The 27,715-nt window shown below is 41.8% G+C and overlaps 1 protein-coding gene across 5 annotated transcripts in view; it reads right to left on the reverse strand.

The window, feature by feature from the left end:
- FARP2 (FERM, ARH/RhoGEF and pleckstrin domain protein 2) overlaps positions 1-27,715 on the reverse strand; it is a 108,086-nt gene that overhangs the window by 59,345 nt on the left and 21,026 nt on the right. For all 5 annotated transcript variants that reach the window (XM_025888359.2, XM_025888386.2, XM_025888369.2 and 2 more), the window contains exon 3: positions 448-552. In XM_025888359.2, coding sequence (XP_025744144.1) covers positions 448-552 — 105 coding nt within the window. The remainder of the gene's footprint in view (positions 1-447; positions 553-27,715) is intronic.

Raw genomic sequence — 27,715 nt, forward strand, 5'->3', positions numbered from 1 at the left:
ACAACCATGAGATCAAGACCTGAGCTGAAATCAAGAGTCGGACACTTAATGGACTGAGCTACCCTGGTGCCCCTAATTTTGGTTTCTTTAAAATAGTTCCACCTGTAAATATTAAGTTCCACATTTTTTAAGGTTCATCAATCAAGTAACATGAGGGATAACCAATGAATTTCATAAAAATTTGCTCAAAATGATTATCATGCAGATGTCCTGGCAGTTGTTTTTGGATTTCCTTGGCACATGTACTGGTGAGGAGAACAAATTTAGGGAGGATGGGAACTCAGCTTAGCTAAAAGGCCAATGCAGTCCGTGTCTCCACAGTGCAGCTCTGGCAACAATGTGATAAAGTATGGTGCTCTATCACTGCAGCGGGTCCTCAAAGGCTCTCTGTGGCCACGTGCACGGTCAGCTCTCAAGAGCTTGCAAGAATAAGGCAAGGACACATACCCAGTAGGACCGGGGATGCTGAAACTCCAGCCCAAAGTAGTCACACTCCGTCAGGTTCAAGCGCCTCCACACCTGGGTCAGCAACGTCTGGCCATCGCGCTTAGGCTGTGAAAGGCAGGGAGGGGAACATAGGAAGATTACGTGTCTTCTCACAACATGGGTTCGTGTAACACCGTGCCATGACCTGGCCTCCTGCATGTTAAACTCCATCCTACTGAATTCCTGGCTTCACTCTTCCTTCTATAACGCTTACAAACCATCACAAAGCAAATAAAGAGCCCAAGGCTCTTTGTGATCAGAAACTGAAACTAACATAAAGCTAGACAATTCCTTCAGTCTTATATTCTCAGTTGTGTCCTTAGCCATTTTTTCTTTGTAACTTGAGGCATTTTCGGAATGCAGAACCCATTTTCAGCCTCAGTAAACATTTTATAAAAACAATTTGATATTTACTAAAAAGGTGGGTCTTATACTCCATGTGTGCATAAGATCCAAGTGAATATTATTTGCTAGCAACACCAGCAAGAAGAGCATGGACTGTTCAAACATGAGGTGGGCAATTGGCTCTCCATTCAGAAGAAAAATGGAGTTAGATCCCTGGTCCACACTGCTCACAAAAATAAACTCCAGTGGACTAAAGAATAAAACAAAACAGAGGAGACTATTTCGCCAATCTTGGGGTAAGTAAAGTCTTCCTAAGTATAGCATAAACACAGATTTGATTAAATAAAGATGAAAAACTTCTCAATAGAGAAACAGTGAACAAAGTTAAAATTCAGAATCATACTGAAACAAATTATAATTTACCTTTCATACTGCTCTTATGAATTGAAGAAATATAAATGGCTTTTAGGCACAGAATAAGGTACTCAAGCCCTCTAATAAGGAAGCAAATTAAAACAGCGAGATACCATTTTTCACCTCAGAGGCCTGGGAGAATGACGTGGTGTGGCTGTCACACACCGCCAGGGGAACCCCGATCCATCCTATCTTCTGGGAGAATTTGAAACACCTCCAAAATTTAAAATGTACACATACGTCTTTGCTCCAGAAATTCCATTTCTACAACTTTCTCCTGCAGATATCTCACAATTGCACAGAGATAAATATGCAAGGACAAATCCAATGACGAACTGATGACATAAACGGTACATCCATAGTTGAATCCATGCAACTCCTACAAACTCTGTATGTGCTACTGTGGAATAAAGTCCAAGCTTGACGTTCAGTCAAGAAGGAAAAAAGGTTCCCCTTCTATCCAGTGTCTGTAATAGAATTCCATTTAGTAAAACACTCACACTGGATTTGCCATTTAGTGCTGAATGTGGGTGGTGGGTGGGACAAGCACTTTCACTTTTACCTTATTTACTAACTTCTGTAATGTCTAAATTTTTCATCAATGGGCATCTGTCATTTTTTAAAAGAGTCTGAGAGAGAGAGACAGAGATAGCAACAGAGATATTGAGAGAGAGTATGAGAGGGGAGCAGAGGGAGAAGCAGACTCCTCTCTGAGCAGGGAGCCTGACACGGAACCCAAGACCCTGGGATCATGACCTGAGTCGAAGGCAGATGCTTCACCAACTGAGTCACCCAGGTGCCCCTGGCATCTGTCATTTTTGCAGTGAGAAAATAATGTATGTATGTGGGTAGAAAGGCAAATCTCCATTGTTCCAAAGGATATCATGTTCCTTTAAGTTTAACCAGCAGACTTTCTTGCTGTGTACCCAAGATGTGTTTACACTCCTAAAATGAGAATTCTTACGTGAAGATACAAAAATCTGCACTGTGTTGTGACAAAGAAGCACGCAGCGAATCACAGCACAATATACACCTCATGGGAATGGAAAGGTGGGCTGCAAAGAGGTCCTACACTGACAATACATCTCATAGAGAACAGAAGAGCAAGTCTTCTGGATGTAAGTACTATAACGTCACCTCTTACAAGGATCGTGGTAGGGGCTCACTCTGGGGTGGTGGGTGCCTGAAGAGGCACGCCGGGGCTAGTGTGCCCACTGTGCTCTCATAGAGAACGCCCTCGCACTAGGGCTACTTGGACAGATGTGCAGTCAAATCCCCTCAGTGGTGAACTGGTCAGAGATCATAGAAATCATGGAGTCCGCTGCAACTCCTCTAACACTAAACACTCGTCCCCAGGAAGCTCTCCCACAGCCATGTCCCCTCCCCCAGGACTGGAGGGGTGTGCACTTGGGGAGCACCACAGGAGGGAACACCCTCACAGTGTGGTATGCACGGCCCCACACAACCTGGCCTCACCCATCCAGTGGCGACCTGGATACCCAGTTGCTCCCTCACAGGGAAACACCCTCTCCCCCTCTGTCAGTCTCCAGTAGACCCTCTGAGAACCTGAGGAGTTCATTACCTCAAGGGTAAGGTCCCCTTAATCTCAGTCAGCTCCACTTCACTGCCACATCCCTTGGTACTTATCCCTAGCACCATGCTTAGGGCGTTGTTGTTCACCTATTTATTTGGGTGCATTCCTACTACTAGATGGTCAGAGACTGTGTCATCCATCCTTGAATCTCCAGGCCCACCACATGGGTAGGTACGCCACCGATAGGCCCAAAACATCCACAACTGCTCTGCTACGCTCTCCTTTTTCAACCGCATGGTCACCCTCTGTGGTGTAGTGGTAGGATTAACAGCCCTACCCAAGCCCTCTACCCACAGTTAGTACAGCCTGGGTTTGGTCCAGGAGGCCTGCCCAACTGACTAAGGGATGCCGTGTATCAAGTGTGCAGACACACATTCATGATGCACCAGCATCCAAACCCAGAACAGGGTTTTTAAAACTGGGCATAAAAATACATTTAATTATGCATTTCTGTTTTAATATACACACATATACACACAGGTATCCAAACACACATATACATATGTATGTGTGTTTAACTCCTGGATTGGAGTAAATTTTACTGAAGTAAAAAAGCTTTCCCAAGTCAATTATCCTATGTTAAGCAAAGAAAAAGAACTTTGTATTCTGTGTCACCTGAAATACATACTGAACTCCTAAAAAAACCAGCAGAATCAGGTGTTTCCACAAACCATGTAGGGACAGACATTTCCAAAGCTATTTAAATTGGTCTGAAGTATGGTGGGTCATGGTAGTGGTCTCTTCTCAATCTCTTTCTTGGGAAAGAACCCCCAAACTCCATACAAACACACATACAACCCCAAGAGAAAAATTCCAAGTTATAGGTATCAGTGAAAATATCCTGAGTAAGGGGCCCCCGGGGTGGCTCAGCCGGTTGAGCATTTGACTCTTGGTTTCGGCTCAGGTCATGATCTCAGGGTCCTGAAACTGAGCCCCATGTTGGGCTGCACTCTGGGCGTGGAACCTGCCAAAAATTCTTCTCTACCTCTCCCTCTGCACCCAACCCGCCTCTCTCCAAAAAAAAAAAAAAAAAAAAAAAAAAAAAAAACCTGAGTAAAAAACCAGCAAACATAATCCAACAACAACTCAAAGATTAATATACCATAACCAAGTAAAATTAATAAAAAAAACTGGATAATTCAATACAGTATCAGCACAATTATCACTCTATCATGTGAGTAGATCTGTCAGAAAAAAAAATCCTAGGATTATTCTCAGAATCTGAAAAGCTGAGAAGGCATCTGATAAAATTCAATTTCTACTCTTGATATAAATTTTTTAAAAAAATATTTTTTATTTATTTGACAGAGAGACAGAGAGACAGCGTGTGTGTGCATGTGCATCTGCAGGGGGAGCGGCAGCAGGAGAGGGAGAATCGGACTCCCTGCTGAGCAGAGAGCCCAACAAAGGGCTCGATCCCAGCACCCTGGGATCATGACCTGAGCCGAAGGCAGATGCTTAACCAACCGAGCCACCCAGGTGCCCTTGTTATAAATTCTTCTTCTTTTTTTTAATAGATTTATTTGACAGAGAGAGATCGTGCACAAGCAGGGGGAGTGGCAGGCAGAGGGAGAGGGAGAAGCAGACTCCCCGCTGAGCAGGGAGCCGGATGCGGGGCTCAATCCCAGGACCCCAGGATCAGGACGTGAGCTGAAGGCAGACACTCAATCGACAGGAGCCCCCTTGATAAAAAATATATATATATATATATTTTTTAAAGATTTCACCCATTTTTTGACTGAGAGAGACACAGCGAGAGAGGGAACACAAGCAGGGGGAGGAGGAGAGGGAGAAGCAGGCTTCCCGCGGAGTAGGGAGCCCGATGTGGGGCTCAATCCCAGGACCCTGGGACCATGACCTGAGCTGAAGGCAGACGCTTAACGACTGAGCCACCCAGGCGCCCCCCTTGATAAAAATTCTTAATAGGAAGAAAAAGTGATTCTTTAACATTTAACAAGATGAGGAGGCCACTCCCAACAGTATACTCAATCACTGCTATGTGACACCAACATCAAAATAGAGAAAGAAATGAGAGGTAAAAAATCAGAAAGGAAGCAAAACTATCATTATTTGTAGACATGATAATTTACTTTGAAAACCCAAGAACATCAACTAGAAAACGATTATGAAAAAGATGGAATTCAGTTAGGTGGTGGGGGAAAAATTTCTATAAATACATCAAAACAGCCTTCACCTACACACAATTAACCACCATTTTCAGGACAGAAAGGAAGAAAACAACCACATTTGTAACAGCCACAAAAGAGTTGAAGTGTCTTAGAATAAACCTAACAAAAGAAAGCTTCATGGAGAAAGTTTTATGAGAGAAAAAGGGGACCACAGAAAGGGTGTGGAGAGGTGTAGGGCACACGGTTTTCTTGCACACAAACACCCTCACAGAGGGGTCAGTGCTCCTTGAATTAAGCCAGATTCCATGTTGTCCTAATAAAAGGATTAAAAGGATTCTCTGAGGAACCTGATAGGCTAATTCTACAGTTGGTATTATTTTTTTTAAATGCAAGCATGCCAATGAAAAAGAAAAATAGGTGAGAACTAGCCTTACCAGATATTCAACCTGTTGAAAACCATAGTAATTAAAATGTTTGGTACTGGTGCCTGTCCACATAGACAAATAACTAGAACAGATTAGGAGATGAAGAAATATATCCAAATATGTGAAGTACTGGAGTGCCTGATAAATGTGATATTTCAGGTCAATCAGTGGGAGGAACACATATTATCCAGCAGAAACCACTTGGTGTCCCTCTGGAAAAAACAAGGTTGTACCCTTACCTCACATAATAATTTCAAGATGAGTAAAATATCTAAACACAAAAAAATCCAGTCATCAAAGTCCTGCAATGAGAGAGTTTTGTTTCATACTCTATGGGGGGAAAGGCCATGTTCAGGACACGCCGGAAGTTCAGCACCCTAACAAGGGGCTTGAGAAATGGGGGACAGCAAATAAAGTGCTCAAGAAGCTGCCGCCGTGGGCGCCCAGCTGGCTGGGGGCTGTGAGTTGGAGCGCCACAGTGGATGCAGGGCTGACTTAAAAATACAGTCTCTTAAGGGGTGTATCTTAAGGGGACTGAGCTGGCTGGCTCAGTCTGTTAGGTGGCCAGCCAACTCTTGATTTTGGCTCAGGTCATGGTCTCGGGGCCCTGGGATGGAGCCCCACATCAGACTCCTTGCTCAGCAGGGTGTCTCTTTGAGGATTCTCTCTCCCTCTCCCACTGTCCCTCTCCCCTACTCCCAGTGTCTCTCCCCCTCTCTCAAATAAATAAATCTTAAAAAAAAAAATCTTGGGGCATCTGGGTGGCTCAGTCGGTTAAGCATCTGCCTTCAGCTCAGGTCATGATCTCAGGGTCCTGGGATCAAGTCCCGCGTCAGGCTCCCTGCTCAATGGGGAGCCTGCTTCTTCCTCTCCCTCTGTCTGCTGCTCTGCCTACTTGTGCTCTCTTTCTCTGTGTGGAATAAATATATAAAATCTTAAAAACAAAAACAAAACAAACCCAATCTTAAAAAAAAAAAAGACAAGAAACTGCTGTCAAGTCAAAGACATACACAGAGCAAACAACTCATGTCACAGCAAAGTGCAAATTTCTTTAAAACACACCAGACTGCAAGGGCGCCTAGGATTGAGCCCTGCATCAGGCTCCCTGCTCAGCAGGGAGTCTGCTTCTACATCTGCCCCTCCACCCCGCGTGTGTTCTCTCTCTCAAATAAACAAAGTCTTAAAAAGAAATAAGTAAAACACACCAGACTATAAACAACAGTAAGTAAAAAGATTATGAAATGATGAGAACAATGGGCAAAAAGACACGCTGTTCACAAGCACAGAAGCCTAAGTGATGCTTGCATACACAGAGAGCCTTGCTGCGACTCATGACCAGAGGTGCATGGGTCAGAATCAGGCAGAGGCTCTCGTGGTGTTGATCAGAACTCAGAGTCTGACACGCCATGTGAGCAAGCGTGGCCAAGTACTCCCACAAAGGGCCGTGGGCAAACCGCTGCTCCCGATGCTGTGCAGGCCTGGTGGGAGCTACCTACTAAAATCTAAATGTCCACACCATTCTCCAAAAAATCCCACTCTGAGAAGAATTTCACAAGTGCAAACCCATGCATATAAAACAGTATTTGTTACAATAATGCTTCTAATAGCAAATGATTAAGCTACCCTAAATCTACCCCGACAGGACAGGTTAATAAACTGTGGCACATCCAGGGTTACACAAAAATGGAAAGACCTCCAAGATACACTGTTGAGGGAACAAAGCAAGGTGTGGGGCAATGCGTATACCACCATCTGTGCGGGGAATGCACACAGAGATGTAAATACGCAGACACACATATATATGTAGGTAAACGCTCTGGAAGGAGCACAGTGACGAGGAATGGTGGTTGTTTCTAGAGAACTAAACTGTGTGACTGCATATGCTTTTATACTTTTTGAAATCTGTATCATCAGCATATACTAACCAATTTTTAAGAAGCCTATGTGATTTCTTAAAAATAAAAAATTCGGCTCAGTATGGGTTGGGGAGGTGGGCTGTTTGTACAAAGGCACCAAGTGCAGGATACTGAAGCCCAGGTGGGGGGAGTGGTCACCCCTTAGTGAGGTGGTGGGTAGGAGTGGAGGGAGGTAATGTCTTCAGAAGACAACAGCCCACAGTAGGATGGAGAGCAGCAACAGGGACTATGTCTACGTGGGAGGATGGCCGGGCACAGAGAACCACAGCCCCTGGCTCTGTCCACTGAGAGATCCTGGGATCAGCAAGACTCAGGTCAGGAGCACATCTCAAACAGAAATCTTCCTTGGAGAAAGGGCTAATGCTAGGTCTGAGGCAGCAAGAGAGCAGGATGAACCCGGAGTGAACATTACCAGAAACAGGACCAATTGAAATTGTATACCATGTAAGAGAATGCAGTAAGGGCCCAGCATCCCTTCTGTGCGATCCCCGTATTTTAGTTCATCCAGGCTGCTATGCCACAGACTGGGTGGCTAACACAACATACAATGATTTCTCAAGTTCTGGAGGCTAGGAGTGCAAGACCAAGGCACTGGCAGATTAGGGGTCTGGTGGAGGCCCGCTTCTGGCTTCAGAGATGGCTGTCTTTTAGCTGTGTCCTCACATGATGGAAGGGGCTGAGAGCTCTCTCGGAGCTCTCTCTTTTAGGGGCACTAATCCCATTTATGAGGGCTCCATCTTCATGATCTAATTCCCTCCCAAAGACCCTACCTCCAAATACCATCACCGAGGGGGTTAGGTTTTAACATATTAATTCTGGTGGACACAAACATTCAGTAGGTAACACCCTGCCATCATGGGGAAACAGCCAAGTCCATCTGAGACTCCTCTACAAATCAAATGCTAATGAACTTCAGAAGTGTCCATGTTGGGAAAGTCACACAGGCTAGAGACCAGAGATGGGACTGTACAGACTGTACACTGGGTCATTTGTTAAAAAGGACACTAGTAGTGGGACCAACGGGGGAACGTGAACGGGGCCTGGGGACCTGGGGGCAGCAAGGGATCTGCGTTAATGTCCTGAAGTGTAATGAAGAACCTCCTTGTTTGTAGGAAATACACTTGAAGTATGAGAGTGCTGGCACATGGTGTTGGCAACTTGCTCTCAAATAATTCAGGAAAGAAAAAAATCTTTGTACTATATTTGCATTTTTTTTGTAAGTTTGAAACTGCTTCAAAATAAAACCTTCAAAAATAAAAAATACAGAAATTTAGCTAGCAGCTGAAAACAAAAAAGTCTAAATTATACTATCAGAATTAATAAATGAACTTAGCAAGGTCAGAGAATGTAAAGTCAATGCATAAAAAGCAATTCTATTTCTATAAACTGGTAATAAACAGCTGGAGAGTGAAATCTAAGACATGCCATGTATGGTGGAAAGACCCAGAAGTCTGCTATACCGAAAATTATAAAACATTGCTTTGAAAAGCTAAAGAGACCTAACCACCTGGAAGGATATGGTCGATATCCTCCAATCTACGAACATGGCACATCCTTCCACATAAGACATCAATGCTCCCCATGTGAACCATACATTCAATGCCATTCCAATTAAAATCCCAGCAGCTTGCGTTCATAGAAATTGGCAAACAGATTAAAAAACAATATAGATACCAAAGCCTGGTAAGCAAAGACAATCTTAAAGAAGAGCAAAGTTGGGTGACTTACACTGTCAGATATCAAGACTTATTCTAAAGCTGTAGTAATTAAGACAGTATGGTACTGGTGCAAAAACAGACCTGTGGAGCACATGAGAGCCCAGAAAGAGATCCCCACAAGCACAGTCATCTGATTTACAGCAAAGGCACAAGTGTAATTCAGTGCAGGAAGGACGGTCTTTTCAACAACTAGAGCTGACGGAAGTGAGTAACTATACGCGAAAAAAATGAACACAAATATCAATTCAGCACAAATCACGGAGAGGCAAACCTTAATAAAGCTTAGGGCAAGCATCATCTGCTCCTAAAATCCAGAAGTGCACCATCAGGTGGACTGTAGGACCCATATCCACTGTACATTCCCAAAGCAGCAAAGGAAAGGAGACTCTCTGAACTCTATACTGGAAAGGCCTTACAGACTGTGAAAGCACTGGCATCGTCAACAGATACAACGGAAGAAAACTGCCTTCACAACCCATTTCCCACAGAGGTAAGCAGCCACCCAAATTAGAACTGTGTTTCAAACACTAGGCTGGAGGAGAAACATCATTAAAAAAATAATATACAAAATATAGGTTAAAACCCAAAATTTTTTGTTCAGTGTTCCATTTTCCAGTTGGCCACAGTGTTAAAGTTCTTCTCCAAGTTTAGACATAAAGGATATTGTTAAAAATTTACATAGACAAAAGTACCATTAAAGAGTTTGTCTGGATGGAAATGGACTACAAAATCTCAGCTAACAAAGTACTTCTTTATTCTTTGTCTTAAGCACTGTGGGAAAATTCTGGAAAAAGCTTGATTTAGTCCTTTGACTTGTTTGTTTCATATGCCCATTTACAGTTCATTTGCCAAATTATAACTCCTCCATCTACCCAGATGCCTACTATTATACAATTCATATCGCTACAGTTTCATTACTTAAAATTTTTCTCTAATAATTAGATCAAGGCCAAATTTCCTTTTATAATATTATGTTGTACAATGAAAATAATCTTGACATCTCACTGGAAACTGTAGCTATATTCATTCTAGATTCTTTGAAAGGTCACCAACATTTTTGATAGGCATTTCATTCCCACTCTGGCACACTTTCAAATCTTAGGCTCTCACATATTTCTAAAAAATGCTGTGCACCAGAGATACACCCAAACTGCATTAAAAGCCATAAGGACTTGTGTTGAGTTTGAGAGCCTAAAGATATAATGGCCACTTCTGCTTATCAGAGAGGGGATTCTGTATCCTGAAAGAAGAAATGTATCCCCATGCATTCAGTGTTCTTGGACTGAAAAGATCATCTTGCACATAGATTATCTCTACCACAGGACACAGGCATAACATATGAGAACTTATTTATCAATGGATCATTGCTACCCAGCTCTTTCTACAATAGTTTCTCTTAAAGTACTCAAGGAAACAGGACAACTTAAAATGCCCAAATTTGAACCTGTTAATATGGGTGAGCTAGGTATCCATCTATTGCTTCTATACTCCAAATTTACTCTTCTTTTGCCTTGCTTTGTGATACTGGGGCAGGCCCCTATAGACATCTCTCTTTTACAAGCTACCTTGTCAGGAAAGGGTGCTGGAGGATACAAAAAGAAGTTTCCCTCCCTGATTCTGGGGCTTTGGGCTTTCTTGCTACTATGGCCAATAGGTTGCTTCCCTGCTAGCCATGTGCAGAAGACTCCACAGCTGCACCTTCCAGGGACTTCCTCTTCCACTCCAGTCCTGCCAGGGAGCAGCTTCCTGCCTGCCAGCCCATTCCCGTGGCACCTTAGCCAATACCTCCACCATCTGTAAGTCTGAACATTGACCTTGGGGGAAGAGACCTCTTCCAAGCTTGCACTGGTATCGGTTTCACTGCATTCTTCAGGATTCTCCCTTCCTCTTAGTAGTTAATCCCTGTTACTAGTTAATAATCATTTCTATCGCATTTCCCAGTTCAAATTACTGGTGTATTTTGTCTCCTGACTAGACCCTTAATAATTCAGCAGGGAGACCTTGGAAAATGCCCATGGTCAGCACAGCCTTAACATTTTTAGCCTGGAAAGAAGAGTTCTAAAATTGGGGGCAAACAAGTAAAATCTACAGTCGCCCTCCTGTAATTTGTCCAAGCTCAAGCTGTAGTTAGCACACCCACTGCCCTGTCATGGTAGCAGAAACTCAGCAGGACCAGGTGAGGCTCAACAGTGCAAGAATAATAATTAAACTGGGGTTCACTTAGGTATCTGTTCTGCTAGTTCCCTACTTAAGTCCCCAAATTTGTCAGGAAAAGAAAAAAACTGTGCCTTCAAGTGGCTCATAAATGGGGGAAGGTGGGTTTTAGCCTGAGGACACAGAATCAGTAATAAGCTTCTTAACAGAGGAACCGGTGGAGTGCACAAAGAAAACTGAGGCATGAGCACAGAAGGGGATAAATGTGAAAGACTTTCCCATTATGGAGAATGACTGTTAAAGTCTCCTCACATCAGAGCCAGGGCACCTCAAAAAGGATACACGCCAAGAGAATGAGACCCAGCTTCATGACATTCATTGTTTCCCCCACCACATTTGTACACAGTGTATATCAGCAGCCAAAGAAGAAACATGCTATTTCTGATAAGTTTTAGAAGTGGGACCATCAACCCGTTATTTATTCTTTTTAAATTCCTTGTCTTTAACTTAGCATCAGAGAAAAATCTCTTAGAGCAATCAGCCTCTTGGGTAATTCCTTTCTTTTTTCCTCATCAACAGAAGGTTTCTGGTGGCTTGCTTGACCTTACTTGTATGTACTTGTAAAAACTCATACACATAAAGGAAACCTGTCAGTGTGCCCTACCCACTCACCCAGCCAGGATCTTGGTCACTCCCATGGCCCTGCAGCCAGGCAACTGTCATTTTCAGAAAGGAAGTCTGCCTGGGAAAATCAACCTGCAGCCACTGCAAAGGTCAATGAAAACAATACTGATCAGTATGGCACCTCACTTGCAAAAATACATGGACAACCAAGAGTGAGCAGACACAGAGAACCAAATTCCTGAAATAGAGATATCAACCTGAAAAGCTGAGAAACTGACCCCAATAAAGAGAGAGAGTGGAGTATACCAAAGAAAATGGAGTAAGAAAAATTAAGGTCCTCAAAAAAGTCAATGTAATAGGACATAGCATTCATGAAATGAGGAGACTTTGGGGAAAAGAGAAGCAACTAATGAATTAAAAGGGGACATAAAAAGATAATTGTAGAAATGAAACCTCAACAGGAGGCCTGAATAACAAAATGAATAAAGTGTAACTCTGAACCAGTGGTATGAAAAACAAAGGCAAACTTCTGGAGATAGAAGTAATGAGAGAAAAGTTTGAGTTCAGAACTGTGTCTGAGAGGGACTTCAGGATGGAGATGGTAAAGGGTACAAGGGGTGTGGGGCACACTGCAACAATCCAGAAAATACTCGGTGGCTTTTATTTTGAAGATGGTAGTGTAAGTTGTCATTTCCTCCATCTCTTGATAGAATCATTCAAAATCAAAAAAGAAAATAACAAAAATGTAAATACCATTTGCAGTAAAACTAGGAAAACTGCTAAATCCTGAATCAACAAACTTGGCAGGAAGAGTGTCACTAGCCACAGACCCAGAGCTGGAGGGTGTAGGTATATATGCGAAGGCACAAACAAGATGCCAAGAAGCAAATTTCAGCAGAAGCCTCAAAGAGCACTGATCAACAGTGAAAGGTAGAACCTGGGGAGTAAAACCTAAATCCCTTGTTTGCAAAAAGGAGAGGTAATAGGCATTGGTAGCAGAGTCCAATTTTGGGCCTGTCTGGCTTAGAAGCACAGGAGGCAGAACCAAATAAGAAATCAGAAGTAAGCTGCAAGAGTGGGACACAGTGTGAAAGGCTACACTGTGAAACACCCTACTGCCAGCTACTACCACTGGCTGAGAAGAAGTAAAGGCAAAACGAACTCACACACAAACCTCAGGTCACTGGATAAATTTCAAATTTCAACTAGGTTATAACCAGCCACCCATATAAGACTTTCTGAAAATAGCCATCTAGGAACAACTTATCTTCCCCAAACATGGGTAGTCAAATTAGAAACATCACTGCAAATATTCAAAGATATTCAAGATAAAAGAAACAAAATATGAAACAAATGTAAGATGAACACTCAAAAGAAAAATGTTGCCTCTTAGCAGATGACACTGTGACCAAAATTTCATCATGAGATTCTTTAAAAAGTTAATAAAGCAACTGCCTCTGTAAATCAAGAGCACAAAGCAGAGATGTAAGAGCTCTAGACAAGATAACATCTATCAGAGAAAAACAATCACCTGGGTGACAGTTCCTCTGTACCTGTTTTCTAGTTGTGTGACTTTGGGCAATATTTTAACTTGGGTCACTTCTCTTTATTATTGAGTTATAAGTAATTATAAATTAAATTCCTTCTCAGATATAGAATTTGCAAATATTTTCTCCACTCTTTTAACTTTCTCAATAGTACTATTTCTAGCACAATTTTTTTTATTACTTTAATGAAGTCCAATTTACCCATTTTTTTCCCCTTGTCATTTCTGGTTTTGGTATCATACCTAAGAAATGATGGTCTAGCCTGAGGTCATGAAAATTTACTCCTAGGTTTTCCTCTAAGACTTTTATAGTTTTAGCTCAACATTTAGATCACTGATCCACTTTGACTTAGTTTTTGTGTGTGGTGTTAGGTAGGGTTCAGCTTCATTTGTAGAAGACTATTCATTCTCTGTGGAATTGGCTTACCACTGTTTTTATGGTATTTTCTTGAACTGTAAGGACTTATTTCCGGACTTTAAATTCTATTCCATTGATATCTATGTCTATATTTATGTCAGTACCACTATGAATTGATTACTGTGGCATTAGAGTAAGTTCTATGTGTGAGTCCTTCAACTTTCTTCTTTTCCAAAATTATTTTAGAATATTCTAGGTCTGCTGCATTTCCATATAAGTTTTAAAATCAGCTCGTTAGTTTCTGCAAAAAACCCAGCTGGGATTTTGATGGGGATCACATTAAATCTGTAGATCAGTTGAGGAGTATTGCCATCTTAATAATAAGTCTTCTGATCCAAGACTATGGGATATCTTTCCACTTACTTAGATCTTCTTTAATTTCTTGCAACAGTTTTCAGTGCACAATTTTTATAAAAGTTAATAGTTTCCCTGGAGCTTAGAACATTTCTGTTTGGAATTCTGTTGAATGGTCTCTCATGATCGTTGGAATCTGGGCTGTCCTAAACAGGGTATAAGGAAGTGCAGCAATGAAATGCAAAGCAAACCTGGACTTTCACAGCTGTGCTTTAGTTTTAATTTTTACTGCCTTTTGCTAGAAACACCAGAAACAGTTGTTAATAAGCATTTATATTGGTAAACACCACCCTAAAATAGAAGTGAATGATATACGTTCTCTAAGCCAAATCTTTGCCTTTAAACTTTAAGTATTTATTGAAGAAAAAAAAAACTCAGCATCTTCTGACATTTGGTTCTGCTGTTTAAAATTTTTCTTTAAAGATCATGTTTTTTTTTTTCTAGAAAGTTATGAGGATGTGTCCACAAGCATCGCCTCTGGGGAATGAAGCAGGAGTCGCCATGAGACGTACCAGTTCCTTTCATTGTACCTTCATAGAACATTTGAGTGGTTTTGTAAGGCTTCTGTACTACTTCCAAAATAAAAACCAAAGATAATGTTTTCCATAAATACAGAGATTTATTGAATTTGTTTTTAGTAGCATGTAGGGTTTTTTCCTTAATTAATGGATCTTTTCAGAGAAAACATGAAATTTGGTTTTATCTCCTGTAAGTACTTCTACTAGACAGGCCAAATGTAAATGCAGAATGGAATGGAGATTCAAGTATTTTTAGGACTTTACATATATTATTGTGTTTAGTTTTTAGGAAAAATTGCAATGTAAAAACCAGCAAATATTTTTGTAGCTGGATTCAACATAAATACTCTACAACTGTAATTTAAGCTTTAAAACATAGGAAAATGGATGGACAATGCAAAATGGAGGATAAACAAATCAGTGGGTTGTATTTTTTTTTCTTTTTTATTAACAAAAATGTATTATTTGTTTCAGGGGTACAGGTCTGTGAGTCAAGTGTCTTACACAATTCACAGCGCTCACCATAGCACATACCCTCCCCAATGTCCATCACCCAGCCACCCCATCCCTCCCACCCCCCTCCACTCCAGCAACCCTCAGTTTGCTTCCTGAGATTAAGAGTCTCTTATGGTTTGTCTCCCTCTCTGGTGTTGTCTTGTTTCACTTTTTCCTCCCTTCCCCTATGATCCTCTACCTTGTTTCTCAAACTTCTCATATCAGTGAGATCATATAATAATTGTCTTTCTCTGACTGACTTATTTCGCTTAGGATAATATCCTCTAGGTTCCATCCATGTCGTTGCAAATGGCAAGATTTCATTTCTTGAAGGCTGCATAATAGTCCATCGTATATATATATACCACACCTTCTTTATCCATTCATCTGTTGATGGACATCTAGGCTCTTTCCACAGTTTGGCTATTGTGGACATTGCTGCTATAAACATTGGGATGCACATGTCCCTTCGGATCCCTACATTTGTATCTTTGGGGTAAATACCCAGTAGTGCAATTGCTGGGTCATAGGGTAGCTCTATTCTCAACTTTTTGAGGAACCTCCATACTGTTTTCCAGAGTGGCTGCATCAGCTTGCATTCCCACCAACAGTGTAGGAGGGTTCCCCTTTCTCCGCATCCTCGCCAACATCTGTCATTTCCTGAGTGGTTAATTTTAGCGATTCTGACGGGTGCGAGGTGGTATCTCATTGAGGTTTTGATTTGGATTTCCCTGATGCCAAGTGATGTGGAGCACTTTTTCATGTGTCTGTTGCCCATTTGGATGTCTTCTTTGTAGAAATGCCTTTCATGTCTTCTGCCCATTTACTGGTTGGATTATTTGTTCTTTGGGTGTTGAGTTTGATAAGTTTTTTTTTTATATTTTATTTATTTGAAAGAGAGAGAATGAGAGATAGCACAAGAGGGAAGAGGGTCAGAGGGAGAAGCAGACTCCCTGCTGAGCAGGGAGCCCGATGCGGGACTCGATCCTGGGACTCCAGGACCATGACCTGAGCCGAAGGCAGTCGCTTAACCAACTGAGCCACCCAGGCGCCCTTGATAAGTTCTTTATAGATTTTGGATACTAGCCCTTTATCTGATATGTCATGTGCAAATACCTTCTCCCATTCTGTCTTTTGGTTTTGTTGACTGTTTCCTTTGCTGTGCAAAAGATTTTTATCTTGCTGAAGCTCCAGTAGTTTATTTTTTACCTTACTTCCCTTGCCTTTCACGATGTTTCCAGGATGAAGTTGCTGCAGCTGAGGTCAAAGAGGTTGCTGCTTGTGTTCTCCTCAAGGATTTTGATGGATTCCTGTCTCACACTTAGGTCTTTCAACCATTTTGAGTCTATTTTTGCGTGGGGTGTAAGGAAATGGTCCAGTTTCATTCTTCTCCATGTGGCTGTCCAGTTTTCCCAACACCATTTATTGAAGAGACTTTATTTCCATTGGATATTTTTTCCTGCTTTGTCGAAGATTAGATGACCATAGAGTTGAGGGTCCATTTCTGGGCTCTCTATTCTGTTCCACTGATCTATGTGTCTGTTTTTGTGCCCGTACCACACTGGCTTGATGATGATAGCTTTGTAATAGAGCTGGAAGTCCGGAATTGTGATGCCACCAGCTTTGCTTTCCTTTTTCAACATTCCTCTGGCTATTCAGGGTCTTTTCTGGTTTCATACAAATTTTAAGATTATTTATTCCATTTCTCTGAAAAAAGCTGATGGTGTTTTGATAGGGATTGCATTAAATGTGTAGATTGCTCTAGGCAGCATAGACATTTTCACAATATTTGTTCTTCCATGGAACGTTTTTCCATTTCTTTGCGTCTTCCTCAATTTCTTTCATGAGTATTCTATATCTGAGTACAAATTCTTTGCCTCTTTGGTTAGATTTATTCCTTTGTATCTTATGGTTTTGGGTGCAATTGTAAATGGGACTGACTCAATTTCTCTTTCTTCTGTCTTGTTGTTGGTGTATAGAAATGCAACTGATTTCTGTGCATTGATTTTATATCCTGACACTTTACTGATTATTATTAGTTCTAGCAGTTTTGGGGTGGAGTCTTTTGGGTTTTCCACATACAGTATCATATCATCTGCAAAGAGTGAGAGTTTGACTTCTTTGCCAATTTGGATGGCTTTTATTTCTTTTTGTTGTCTTATTGCTGAGGCTAGGACTTCTAGTACTATACTGAACAGCAGTGGTGATAGTGGACATCTCTGCCACGTTCCTGACCTAAGGGGAAAAGCTCTCAGTTTTTCCCCACTGAGAAGGATATTCGCTGTGGGTTTTTCATAGATGGCTTTTGTGATATTGAGGTACGTACCCACTATCCCTACACCGTGAAGAGTTTTAATCAAGAAAGGATGCTGTACTTTGTCAAATGCTTTTTCTGCATCTACTGAGAGTATCATATGGTTCTTGTTTTTTCTTTTAAAAAATGTATTGTATTATATTGATTTGCGGATGTTGAACAAGGCTTGCAGCCCAGGAATGAATTCCACTTGGTCGTGATGAATAAGCCTTTTAATGTACTTCTGGATCCTACTGGCTAGTATTTTGGTGAAAATTCTTGCATCCATGTTCATCAGGGATATTGGTCTGTAATTCTCTTTTTTGATGGGGTCTTTGTCTGGTTTTAGGATCAAGGTAATGCTGACCTCATAAAATGAGTTTGGAAGTTTGCCTTCCATTTCTATTTTTTGGAACAGTTTCAGAAGAATAGGTATTAATTCTTCTTAAATGTTTGGCAGAATTCCCCTGGGAAGCCATCTAACCTTGGGCTCTTGTTTGCCGGGAGATTTTTGATTACTGCTTCAATTTCCTTAGTGGTTATAGGTCAGTTCAGGTTTTCTATTTCTTCCTGGTTCAGTTTTGGTAGTTGATACATCTCTAGGAATGCATCCATTTCTTCCAGATTATCTAATTTGCTGGCATATATTGCTCATAATATGTTCTTATAATTGTATTTCTTTGGTGTGGGTTGTGATCTCTCCTCTTTCATTCATGATTTTATTTATTTGGGTCATTTTTCTTTTTGGTAAGTCTGGCCAGGGGTTTATCAATCTTGTTAATTCTTTCAAAGAACCAGCTGCTAGTTTCATTGATCTGTTCTACTATTCTTTTGGTTTCTATTTCATTGATTTCTGTTCTGATCTTTATTATTTCTCTTCTCCTGCTGGGTTTAGGCTTTATTTGCTGTTCTTTCTCCAGCTACTTTAGGTGTAGGGTTAGGCTGTGTATTTGAGACCTTTCTTGTTTCTTGAGAAAGGTTTGTATTGCTATATACTTTCCTCTTAGGACTGCCTTTGCTGCATCCCAAAGATTTTGAACAGTTGTGTTTTAATTTTCATTTGTTTCCATGAGTTTTTTAAATTAATCTTCTTTAATTTCCTGGTTTCTTTAGTAGGATGCTCTTTAGCCTCCATGTATTTGAGCTCTTCCAACTTTCCTCTTGTGACTGAGTTCTGGTTTCAAAGCATTGTGGTCTGAAAATATGCAGGGAATGATCCCCATCTTTTGGTACCGGTTGAGACCTGATTGTGACCCAGGATGTGATCTATTCTGGAGAATGTCCCATGTGCACTGAGAAGAACGTATACTCTGTTGCTTTGGGATGGAATGTTCTGAATATGTCTGTGAAGTCCATCTGATCCAGTGTGTCATTTAAAGCCTTTATTTCCTTGTTGATCTTTTGTTAGATGATCTGTCCATTTCAGTGAGGGGGTGTGTGTGTTAAAGTCCCCTACTATTATTGTATTACTGTCGATGTGTTTCTTTGATTTTGTTATTAATTGGCTTATGTAACTGGCTGCTCCCATGTTAGGGGCATAGATATTTAAAACTGTTAGATCTTCTTGTTGGATAGACCCTTTAAGTATGATATAGTGTTCTTCTTCATCTCTTATTAGAGTCTTTGGTTTAAAATCTAATTTGTCTGATATAAGGATTGCCACCCCAGCTTTCTTTTGATGTCCATTACCATGGTAAATGGTTTTCCACCCCCTAAAGACACCACTTTAAATCTGGAGGTGTCTTTGTGTCTAAAATGAGTCTTTTGCAGACAGCATATCGATGGGTCTTGTGTTTTTATCCAATCTGATACCCTGTGTCTTTTGATTGGGGCATTTAGCCCATTACATTCAGGGTAACTATTGAAAGATATGAATTTAGTGCCACTGTATTGCCTGTAAGGTGACTGTTACTGTAAATTGTCTCTTTCCTTTCTGGTTTATGTTACTTTTAGGCTCTCTCTTTGCTTAGAGAACCCCTTTCAATATTTCTTGTAGGGCTGGTTTGCTGTTTGCAAATTTGTTTTAGTTTTTGTTCATCCTGGAAGCTTTTTATATCTCCTTCTATTTTCAATGACAGCCTTGCTGGATATAATATTCTTGGCTGCATATTTTTCTCGTTTAACGCCCTGAATATATCATGCCAGTCTTTCTTGGCCTGCAGGTCTCTGTGGATAGGTATGCTGCCAATCTAATGTTTCTACCGTTGTAGGTTATAGACCTCTTGTCCCGAGCTGCTTTCAGGATTTTCTCTTTGTCTCTGAGACTTCTAAGTTTTACTAGTATATGTTGGGGTACTGACCTATTTTTACTGATTTTGAGGGGGGTTCTCTGTGCCTCCTGGATTTTGATGCCTGTTTCCTTCCCCAAATTAGGGAAGTTCTCTGCTATAATTTGCTCCAATATACCTTCTGCCCCTCTCTCTCTCTTTCTTCTTCTGGGATCCCAATTATTCTAATATTGTTTCATCTTATGGTATCACTTATCGCTCGAATTCTCCCCTCATGATCCAGTAGTTATCTTTTTCTCAGCTTCTTTATTCTCCATCATTTGGTCTTCTATACCACTAATTCTCTCTTCTGCCTCATTTATCCTAGCAGTTGGAGCCTCCATTTTTTATTGCACCTCATTAATAGCCTTTTTGATTTTAACTTGGTTAGATTTTAGTTCTTATATTTCTTCAGAAAGGGATTCTCTACTATCTTCTATGCTTTTTTTAAGCCCAGCTAGTATCTTTATAATCATCATTCTGAACTCTAGTTCCAGCATCTTACTAATGTCTGTATTGATTAGGTCCCTGGCAGTCGGTACTGCCTCTTGTTTTTTTTTTTTTTTTAATTTTTATTTATTTGACAGAGAGAGACACACAGCGAGAGAGGGAACACAAGTAGGGAGAGTGGGAGAGGGGGAAGCACGCTTCCCGCGGAGCAAAGGGCCTGATGCGGGGCTCGATCCCAGGACCCGGGGATCATGACCTGAGCCAAAGGCAGACGCTTAATGACTGAGCCACCCAGGCGCTCCTCTTGTTCTTTTTTTGAGGTGAGTTTTTCCGTTTTGTCATTTTGTCCAGAGAAGAATAGATGAATGAGAGAACAAAATGCTTAAAGGGTAACAATGACCCCAGAAAAACATACACTAAACAAATCAGAAGAGACCTGAAACTGGGAGGAAAAGAAAAAGAAAAAAGAATATGATCACGTTGGTGAATAGAACAGAGCCACACAGTAGATTCTGGGTGTATTTTGTTCTATTAGGAGAAACTGCTTCCCAAAATTTTAAGGAAAGAAAAACTTATATATATACAAAAATAAGGGTAAATACGACGAAGGGATGGAATATGACTGTAAAGATGAAAATTAAAAAAAGATTTTAAAAAAGGAATTGATAAGACGTTGGTTGAAAAAGGACAGAAGAAAAATTCAAAAGAAAAAAAGAAAAAGAAAGAATAAAGAAAATTAAAAAAAAATTAACTTTGAAAGACTAAAAGAGCCATGGGAAAAAAAGCCATGAATTCTATGTGCTGTATTCCCCTAGTGCTGGAGTTTTGCAGTTCTCATTGATCGGTAAACTTGGTCTTGGCTGGATGTTCTCACTGATCTTCTGGGGGAGGGGCCTGTTGCAGTGATTCTCAAAAAATGTCTTTACCCTAGGTGGAATTGCCCCACCCTTGCCAGGGGCCAGGCTAACTAATACGCTCAGTATTGCTCAGTAACTTTCGTTCCCTGAAAACTTTTTGTACAGCTTTAGAGGATGAGAGTGAAAATGGTGGCCTCCCAATCTCTGGCCCTGGAGGAGCTGAGAGCTCGGGGGCCCACTCCTCAGTGAGCCCTCAGAGAAAAGCATTCAGTCACTCCCTGTCTCCCTGGTCTCCAGTTGCACTCTGTGCTCACCCGGCCTGTGACCAAATGTTTCTATCTCTGGCACAAGACCCCTTTTGTAGTCTCCAAACCCAGCAGATTCCTGGGGTGTGCTCCCGTGCCACTCCTCCCAGGGGAGGAAGGTGAGTCTCCCTGGATCTGCCGCCTGTTGGGTCCCTGCTCGAAGAGCAGTGGCCTGACTGTGCCACGAATCAGGGTTTATGGCAACCCTGAGCTGAGAGCCCACTCCTCAGCTCCATCTTTGCAGCTGGCTTCCCCGCTCCAATACCTGGGAGCTCTGCCACACTCAGGCACCCCCCTGGTCTTTCTGTGACCCCAAGGGTCCTGAGACCACACTGTCCCAAGGAGGGTTCCGTCCCCCCACCTAGCCACTGGAGCGACGTCCCTCAGCAGAGCAGACTTCTAAAAGTTCTGATTTTGTGCTCCGCTGCTCTATCACTTGCCAGTAGCCGGCTGATGGGAGGCTCCTTCCCGCCCCGCGGTCTATCTTCCCGTATATCGCCTCGGATTCACTTCTCCGCACATCCTACCTTGCAGAAAGTGGTCACTTTTCTGTTCATAGAATTGCTGCTATTCTTTTCTTCGATCTCCTGTTGAGTTTGTAGGTTTTCAGAATGGTGTGCTAACTAACTAGCTGAATTCCTGGGACCAGATGAAATTTAGGTCTCCTACTCCTCTGCCATCTTGCTCCAGTGGACTGTATTTTAATTATAATTTTATTGTACTTGGGAATTTGCAATTATTTTTTTTTAAAGACTTTATTTATTTGACAGAGAGAGATACAGCGAGAGAGGGAATACAAGCAGGGGGAGGGGGAGAAGGAGAGGGAGAAGTGGGCTTCCCAAGGAGCAGGGAGCCGGATGCGGGGCTTGATCCCAGGACCCTGGGATCATGACGTGAGCCGAAGGCAGACGCTTAACGACTGAGCCACCTGGGTGCCCCAAAAGAGAGACAATCTTAAGCAGACTCTGCACTGAGTGCAGAGCCTGATGTGGGTCAACCTCATGACCCTGAAATCACAACATTAGCAGAAACCAAGAGGCAGATACTTAACCAAATGTGCCACCCAGGCTCCTCTCCTCTGTACTCTTTTATTTTGACTGAATTTTTTACTGTGAACATGTATTAATTTTATAATTAAAAAAATACATACAAAAACTTCCTAGGGCAGAAAGTGCAAAACAAAACAAAACAAACCCAGAAAACAACATAAAACACTATTATTTTATAAATCAAATTGACTTGAATAATTAAAAATAGCATTAATTTCTAAACTGCAGAAAATTTACAGCAATACAAAACTTTGTTTTTCCAGAACTTTATGGAAACAATTTTCCAAAACAAGTCTGCCCTCTCTAGTGCTCTTAGTTCTCTCCACATTAGATTCCACTAAATAAGAAAAAAAATAGACCCATTGTAAAACCTGTGTTCTCAGCAAGAGTTTGTCTTGCAAGGCATTTATTTTTATTCTTTATGTTAACATACTAAGAAGTTCAATTTTATATGATGTTACTACTTCTATATAATTTATGATTTCATTTCATAATACAATTTGCATTCATTTAGGTCGTTTTTATTATTTTGCATGGTTTTAAAGATGTAAGACTGATGTAAATTAAAGCCAGAAGCAAGCAGCAATAGAGCTGAATGTCTTTTTTTTTTTTTAAGATTTTATTTATTTATTTGACAGAGACAGACACAACGAGAGAGGGAACACAAGCAGGGGGAGTGGGAGAGGGAGAAGCAGGCTTCCCGCGGAGCAGGGAGCCCGATGCGGGGCTCGATCCCAGGACCCTGGGATCATGACCTGAGCCGAAGGCAGACGCTCAACGACTGAATGTCCTTGATTTACATAAGCTTGATTTAAAAGAGCTCACTATGTATTTTTGACATGTATGTTCCAACATATTTTGCAGGAAGATAGCAATGTCTAGAGCCTTAAAGTCATTCTGAGTTGTCTTAACAAAAATTACTTTAATACGAAAATACCTGGTTTTTCTTCTGCTACAAAATTCGGACTTTATCATTTTCAAATATCAACACATGCAAATAAAAAGAAAAAAAAGGAAAAAAGCATACCGTCACATATTAGTAAAGACAAAACAAATCCAGAAAGTATAATTATGAAGATATCTTCGAAGAAACATCATGAATATTTAAATACGGAATACTAAGAATGTATTTTTCATAATCAGGAACATGAGACTTTAGGAAAAAAAGATATTTTAGACTAATCAATAAACTTATTTTACAGAAGGCTAAACTGAAGCTTTAGAGAAGGTTGTTAGTTACAGGCAGGTGTTTAAGATTATGGAGTAAGGAAGAAAAAAATTTCTTTTTTCACTGTCATCAGAAAAACCCCTTAAGTAAGGGCTGGGATCCTCTCTGCCACTCTGGCAAAATGAAGCTGTGTTATATATACCATAAAATTACACACATAAAAGCATAAGATGTGTGCATAAGAACATTCCAGAGCATTCCAGTAACAGCAGTTTGGAAGCACCAACAGATGTTTTCATGTTTCTCTTTAACGACTAGTCAAAGTCTCTAAAAATAAAAGCCCATAATTACTGCCACCCAGGAGCAAGGACCGAGGATAGTTTAAAAAAGCTGCCTCCTTGGCCAACAGTATGACACTTGTGATACTCACACTTCAACATGAACCAGTATGAACAGAATCCCAGCAACACAGAAGGGCAAGGCTAGCACCTTCTGGAAGGTTAACAGGAATAGCCACCCCTGCCCTCGTGCATGAGAACGCAGGCCACTCAAGGACACGGCAAGTACCCTCCACTTAGATGCTGATGATCTCCTCAGACTCCTTGCAACCCCAAACAGCTCCTGACCTACCTCCCAAAGCAGCTCTCCTCACGAGCCCCCATCTCAGACCCAAGCTGGCATCACCTTGGCTCTCTGGTTTCTGAGCCCACATCTTCTGTACAGCAAATCCTATAGGCTCCAGCTCCAAAATACTTCCAGGACGAAACTGACTGTGAGCACTTTCCTGTTCCTCCTCTCCACACCGCATCTCCACACCGCATCCTGGGTCAGGCCCTGACCGGGCTCTGATCCAGTCATCATACCCTTGGTACATTTCCGCCTGCACCTCAAGGCCCCTCATGTGCTGTTTCCAACCACTCTGAGAAGAGGTCCACGCCCCACCCCCCTCCCTGTTTTCTTTCCCTCCTGAGCACTGAGCATTCTGTGTTTTACCTTGCTTACTGCCAAGCTTCCACTGCAGAACTAGCGCTAAGGCTGAGCTCACTGTCCATCCTGCTCACCTCTGTACTTCTAGCTTCTGAAATGGTGCCTGGCAGATGCTCAGTAAGCACTGGCTCAACAAATGCCATCCCTGAGAGCCATTGGGTCACAACAGCTCAAACCACAGTGACAGCCCATTCCTGGGCATCAAATCTTTACGTGTCATTTCCATAAAGTTTCTGTCCTTTTCGTCACTGTAACTGTCACGTTCTGTGAGGTCTCCAGCATTCCCTCTTATTTCCAACCTTTTTTCCTCCCACTTCAAACACAATTTATTTGCTATTTCCCTCCTAACTTCCCATTTTTTTGAAAACTTCAAATACAATGTAGAAATCTTTGTGAATCATGTTTCTGATAAGGGGCTAATATCCAGACTGTATAGAGAACTCTTAAAACTCAACAACAAACCCCAAACAACCCTATTTAAAAATGGGGAGAGGACTTGAACAGACATTTCTCCAAAGAAGATCTACAAATGGCCAAAAGACACACGAACAGATGTTTGACAACACTGATCACAGGCAAATGCAAATAAGAACCACAAGGAGATACCACCTCATACCCATTAGCACGGATGCTATCAAAATAACAGCAAACAAGTGTTGGAGAGGATGTGGAAAATCTGGAACCCTTGTGCACTGTCGGTAAGAATGCAATATAGTACACCCACTGTGGAAAAACAGTCTGGGGAGTCCTCAAAAGTTAAACACAGAATCGCCACATGGTCCAGCAAGTCCACTTCTGGGCACACATCCAAAGAAGGAGGAAGCAGGGTCTTCATGAGATATCTGCACCCCTGTGTTCAGAGCACCGTTATCCCCGAGAGCTAAAGTGTTCATTGACAGATGAATGGATGAGCAAGATGTGGTCCATGCACACAGTGGAAGATGACTCAGCCTTAAAAAGGAAGCGAATTCGCACACCTGTTTCAGCAAGGCTGAACCCTGAGGACATCATGCTCTGCAATTAAGCCAGTCACCAGAAGACAAATAGTATAGGATTCCACTCACATGGGACATGGAGAGTCGTCAGATTCAAAGGGACAGAAAGCAGAATTGTGGGCACCAGGGGCTGGAGAGTCAGTGTTTCATGGGGACAGTTTAGTCTGACAAGATGAAAAGAGCTACGGAGAGGATGCAAGAGTGTGTGTGTATTTAATGCCCCCGAACCATGCGTGTAAAGGTGGCTAAGAGGCTATGTTTCCTGTCATGCGTATTTTACCACAATGAAAAAAGAACAAAAAAATGATGTAGATCAAATACCAGAAAAAAATCTCCCTAAACCCACAAAACAAAAAAGATAAAAAGTCATCTGATGAAATTGTGTAAAAAGCATAAGCTCTTGGCTATTAAACTGGAGATTTTATTAACAGTTATTATATGAACTGCTGATGAAGGGGAGAAATGAGCAGGGGTGCACACTGCTGGCGGCGGGGGGGGGGGTATGCTCCCGTCTGTGGAGAGCCATTTCACCACACGAATCACAGGCCTCAGAACCGCACAACACCCTCAGACGCAGAACTGCCACTTCTACATATTTATTTAAAGGAAATAATCAAGAATGTGTATAAAGATTTATTACAGAGAAATTGAAAACAGAAAACTATGTAGCCATTAAAAACTTTGAAAGAGTAACTACATAGAAAAATATTCATAATGTGTTAAGTTTAAAAATAGACTATAAAAAAATGCATGTAAGTCTGATTCCAATTTTATTTAATATATGTAGCAGGTAAAAGGTAAAAGAAGGGTTTTCAGAAAAATGTGAACGGCTGTTCCCTCTGGGTAGTTGTCCTTGGTTGTGGGCCATTTAAGTTTTTCTATTTTTCTATAGTGAGTATGTACTATTTGTATAATGGAAATTAAATTACTTTGCAGGTCAATTCCATCTAAAACCTTAAGTGTCAGCAACCCCAAGTGACATCCTGGTTGGTCTTCCAGGTCCCACGCAGTGAGCAACAGTGTGGACCCCCAGGTTTCTGTGCACACGTGAGGCAGGGGCCTCACCAGGGCACAGCTTCCCTGCGGATGCGGACATGCTGTCCATGTAAGTGCTGTCCTGTGAATGCATCACTGTGAGAGAACAATAAAACATGTACAAAACACTCTATAGAAATGAAAACGCAGGGGCACCTGGCTGGCTCCATTGGAAGAGTGTGCGGCTCTTCACCTCAGGGTCATGAGTTCAAGCCCCATATTGGGCATAGAGAGTACTTAAAGAAATAAACTTTAAAAAAAAAAAACTGGAAAAGCAGAATACACTCTTTGAAGAAAGAGATAACTGTAATTCCACAATCAATTTTCTGGAGGATCTTGGTTACTTTCTATATCTGCGAGAGATCAATAACCTAGAATTAGCTTTCTTCATACTGAAAATGTGGGGATGGTATGACCCAGAAATGCTTCACAGAAATGAAGCTCAGATGGGGCTGTGAGGAAGAGGATTTGTTTGTCTTTGTTCAATGATGAATGAATGAATGAATGAATGAATGGAGGGGTAGGACCAGGAAAAAATGGCGTCAACAAATGTTTGGGAGCACTGGTGGGGAGGGCAGAATGCACCAACTCTTCTCAAAGCCACAGGCCCTGGTCCTGCCCGAATCACCTGAGGACCTGCTCAACCGCACAGCATGTCTTACAGGCACCCTGTGACCCAAATTTGGAGCCAGGTGTGGAAGGCCCCCAGAGGCTGGAGCAGCAGGAAGAAGGGCAAACTGTGATGCCCAGCTGGTGGCAGCAATCAGTCGGGCTCCCCACAGGGCGGGCACCGGCAGCAGCACCCACAGAAGAGCAAGGTTAAGAGAGGAAAAAGGCCACAGAGAACCAGGAGATGGCTGGACAAGGGGAGAGAGGCAAACACAGCGGGGAGGGCACTGTGTGGAAGGAGGGAATGTCAAGTGGTATAACCAGTCAGCAGAGCAATCCTGCATGATCTGGGCAGGGCTAGGATAGACGCATCTCACAACCACAGAGTCCATGCTAGGAACACACCCTAGAGAAACCCACACGTCTGCCCACAATGACACATACAGCCTCAGTGTCACCAGTGGAACGAGAATGAATTCTAGTGTACTCGGAAGCAGTGAGCCCGGGCTCCAAGGAAAAGGGTGTGTGTGTGTGTGTGTGTGTGTGTGTGTGTGTGTGTGTGTG

The sequence above is a fragment of the Callorhinus ursinus genome, unplaced genomic scaffold (assembly GCF_003265705.2).
Source record: "Callorhinus ursinus isolate GAN/ISIS: 27379988/994484 unplaced genomic scaffold, GSC_fseal_2.0 scaffold96, whole genome shotgun sequence".
Taxonomy (NCBI): Eukaryota; Metazoa; Chordata; class Mammalia; order Carnivora; family Otariidae; genus Callorhinus; species Callorhinus ursinus.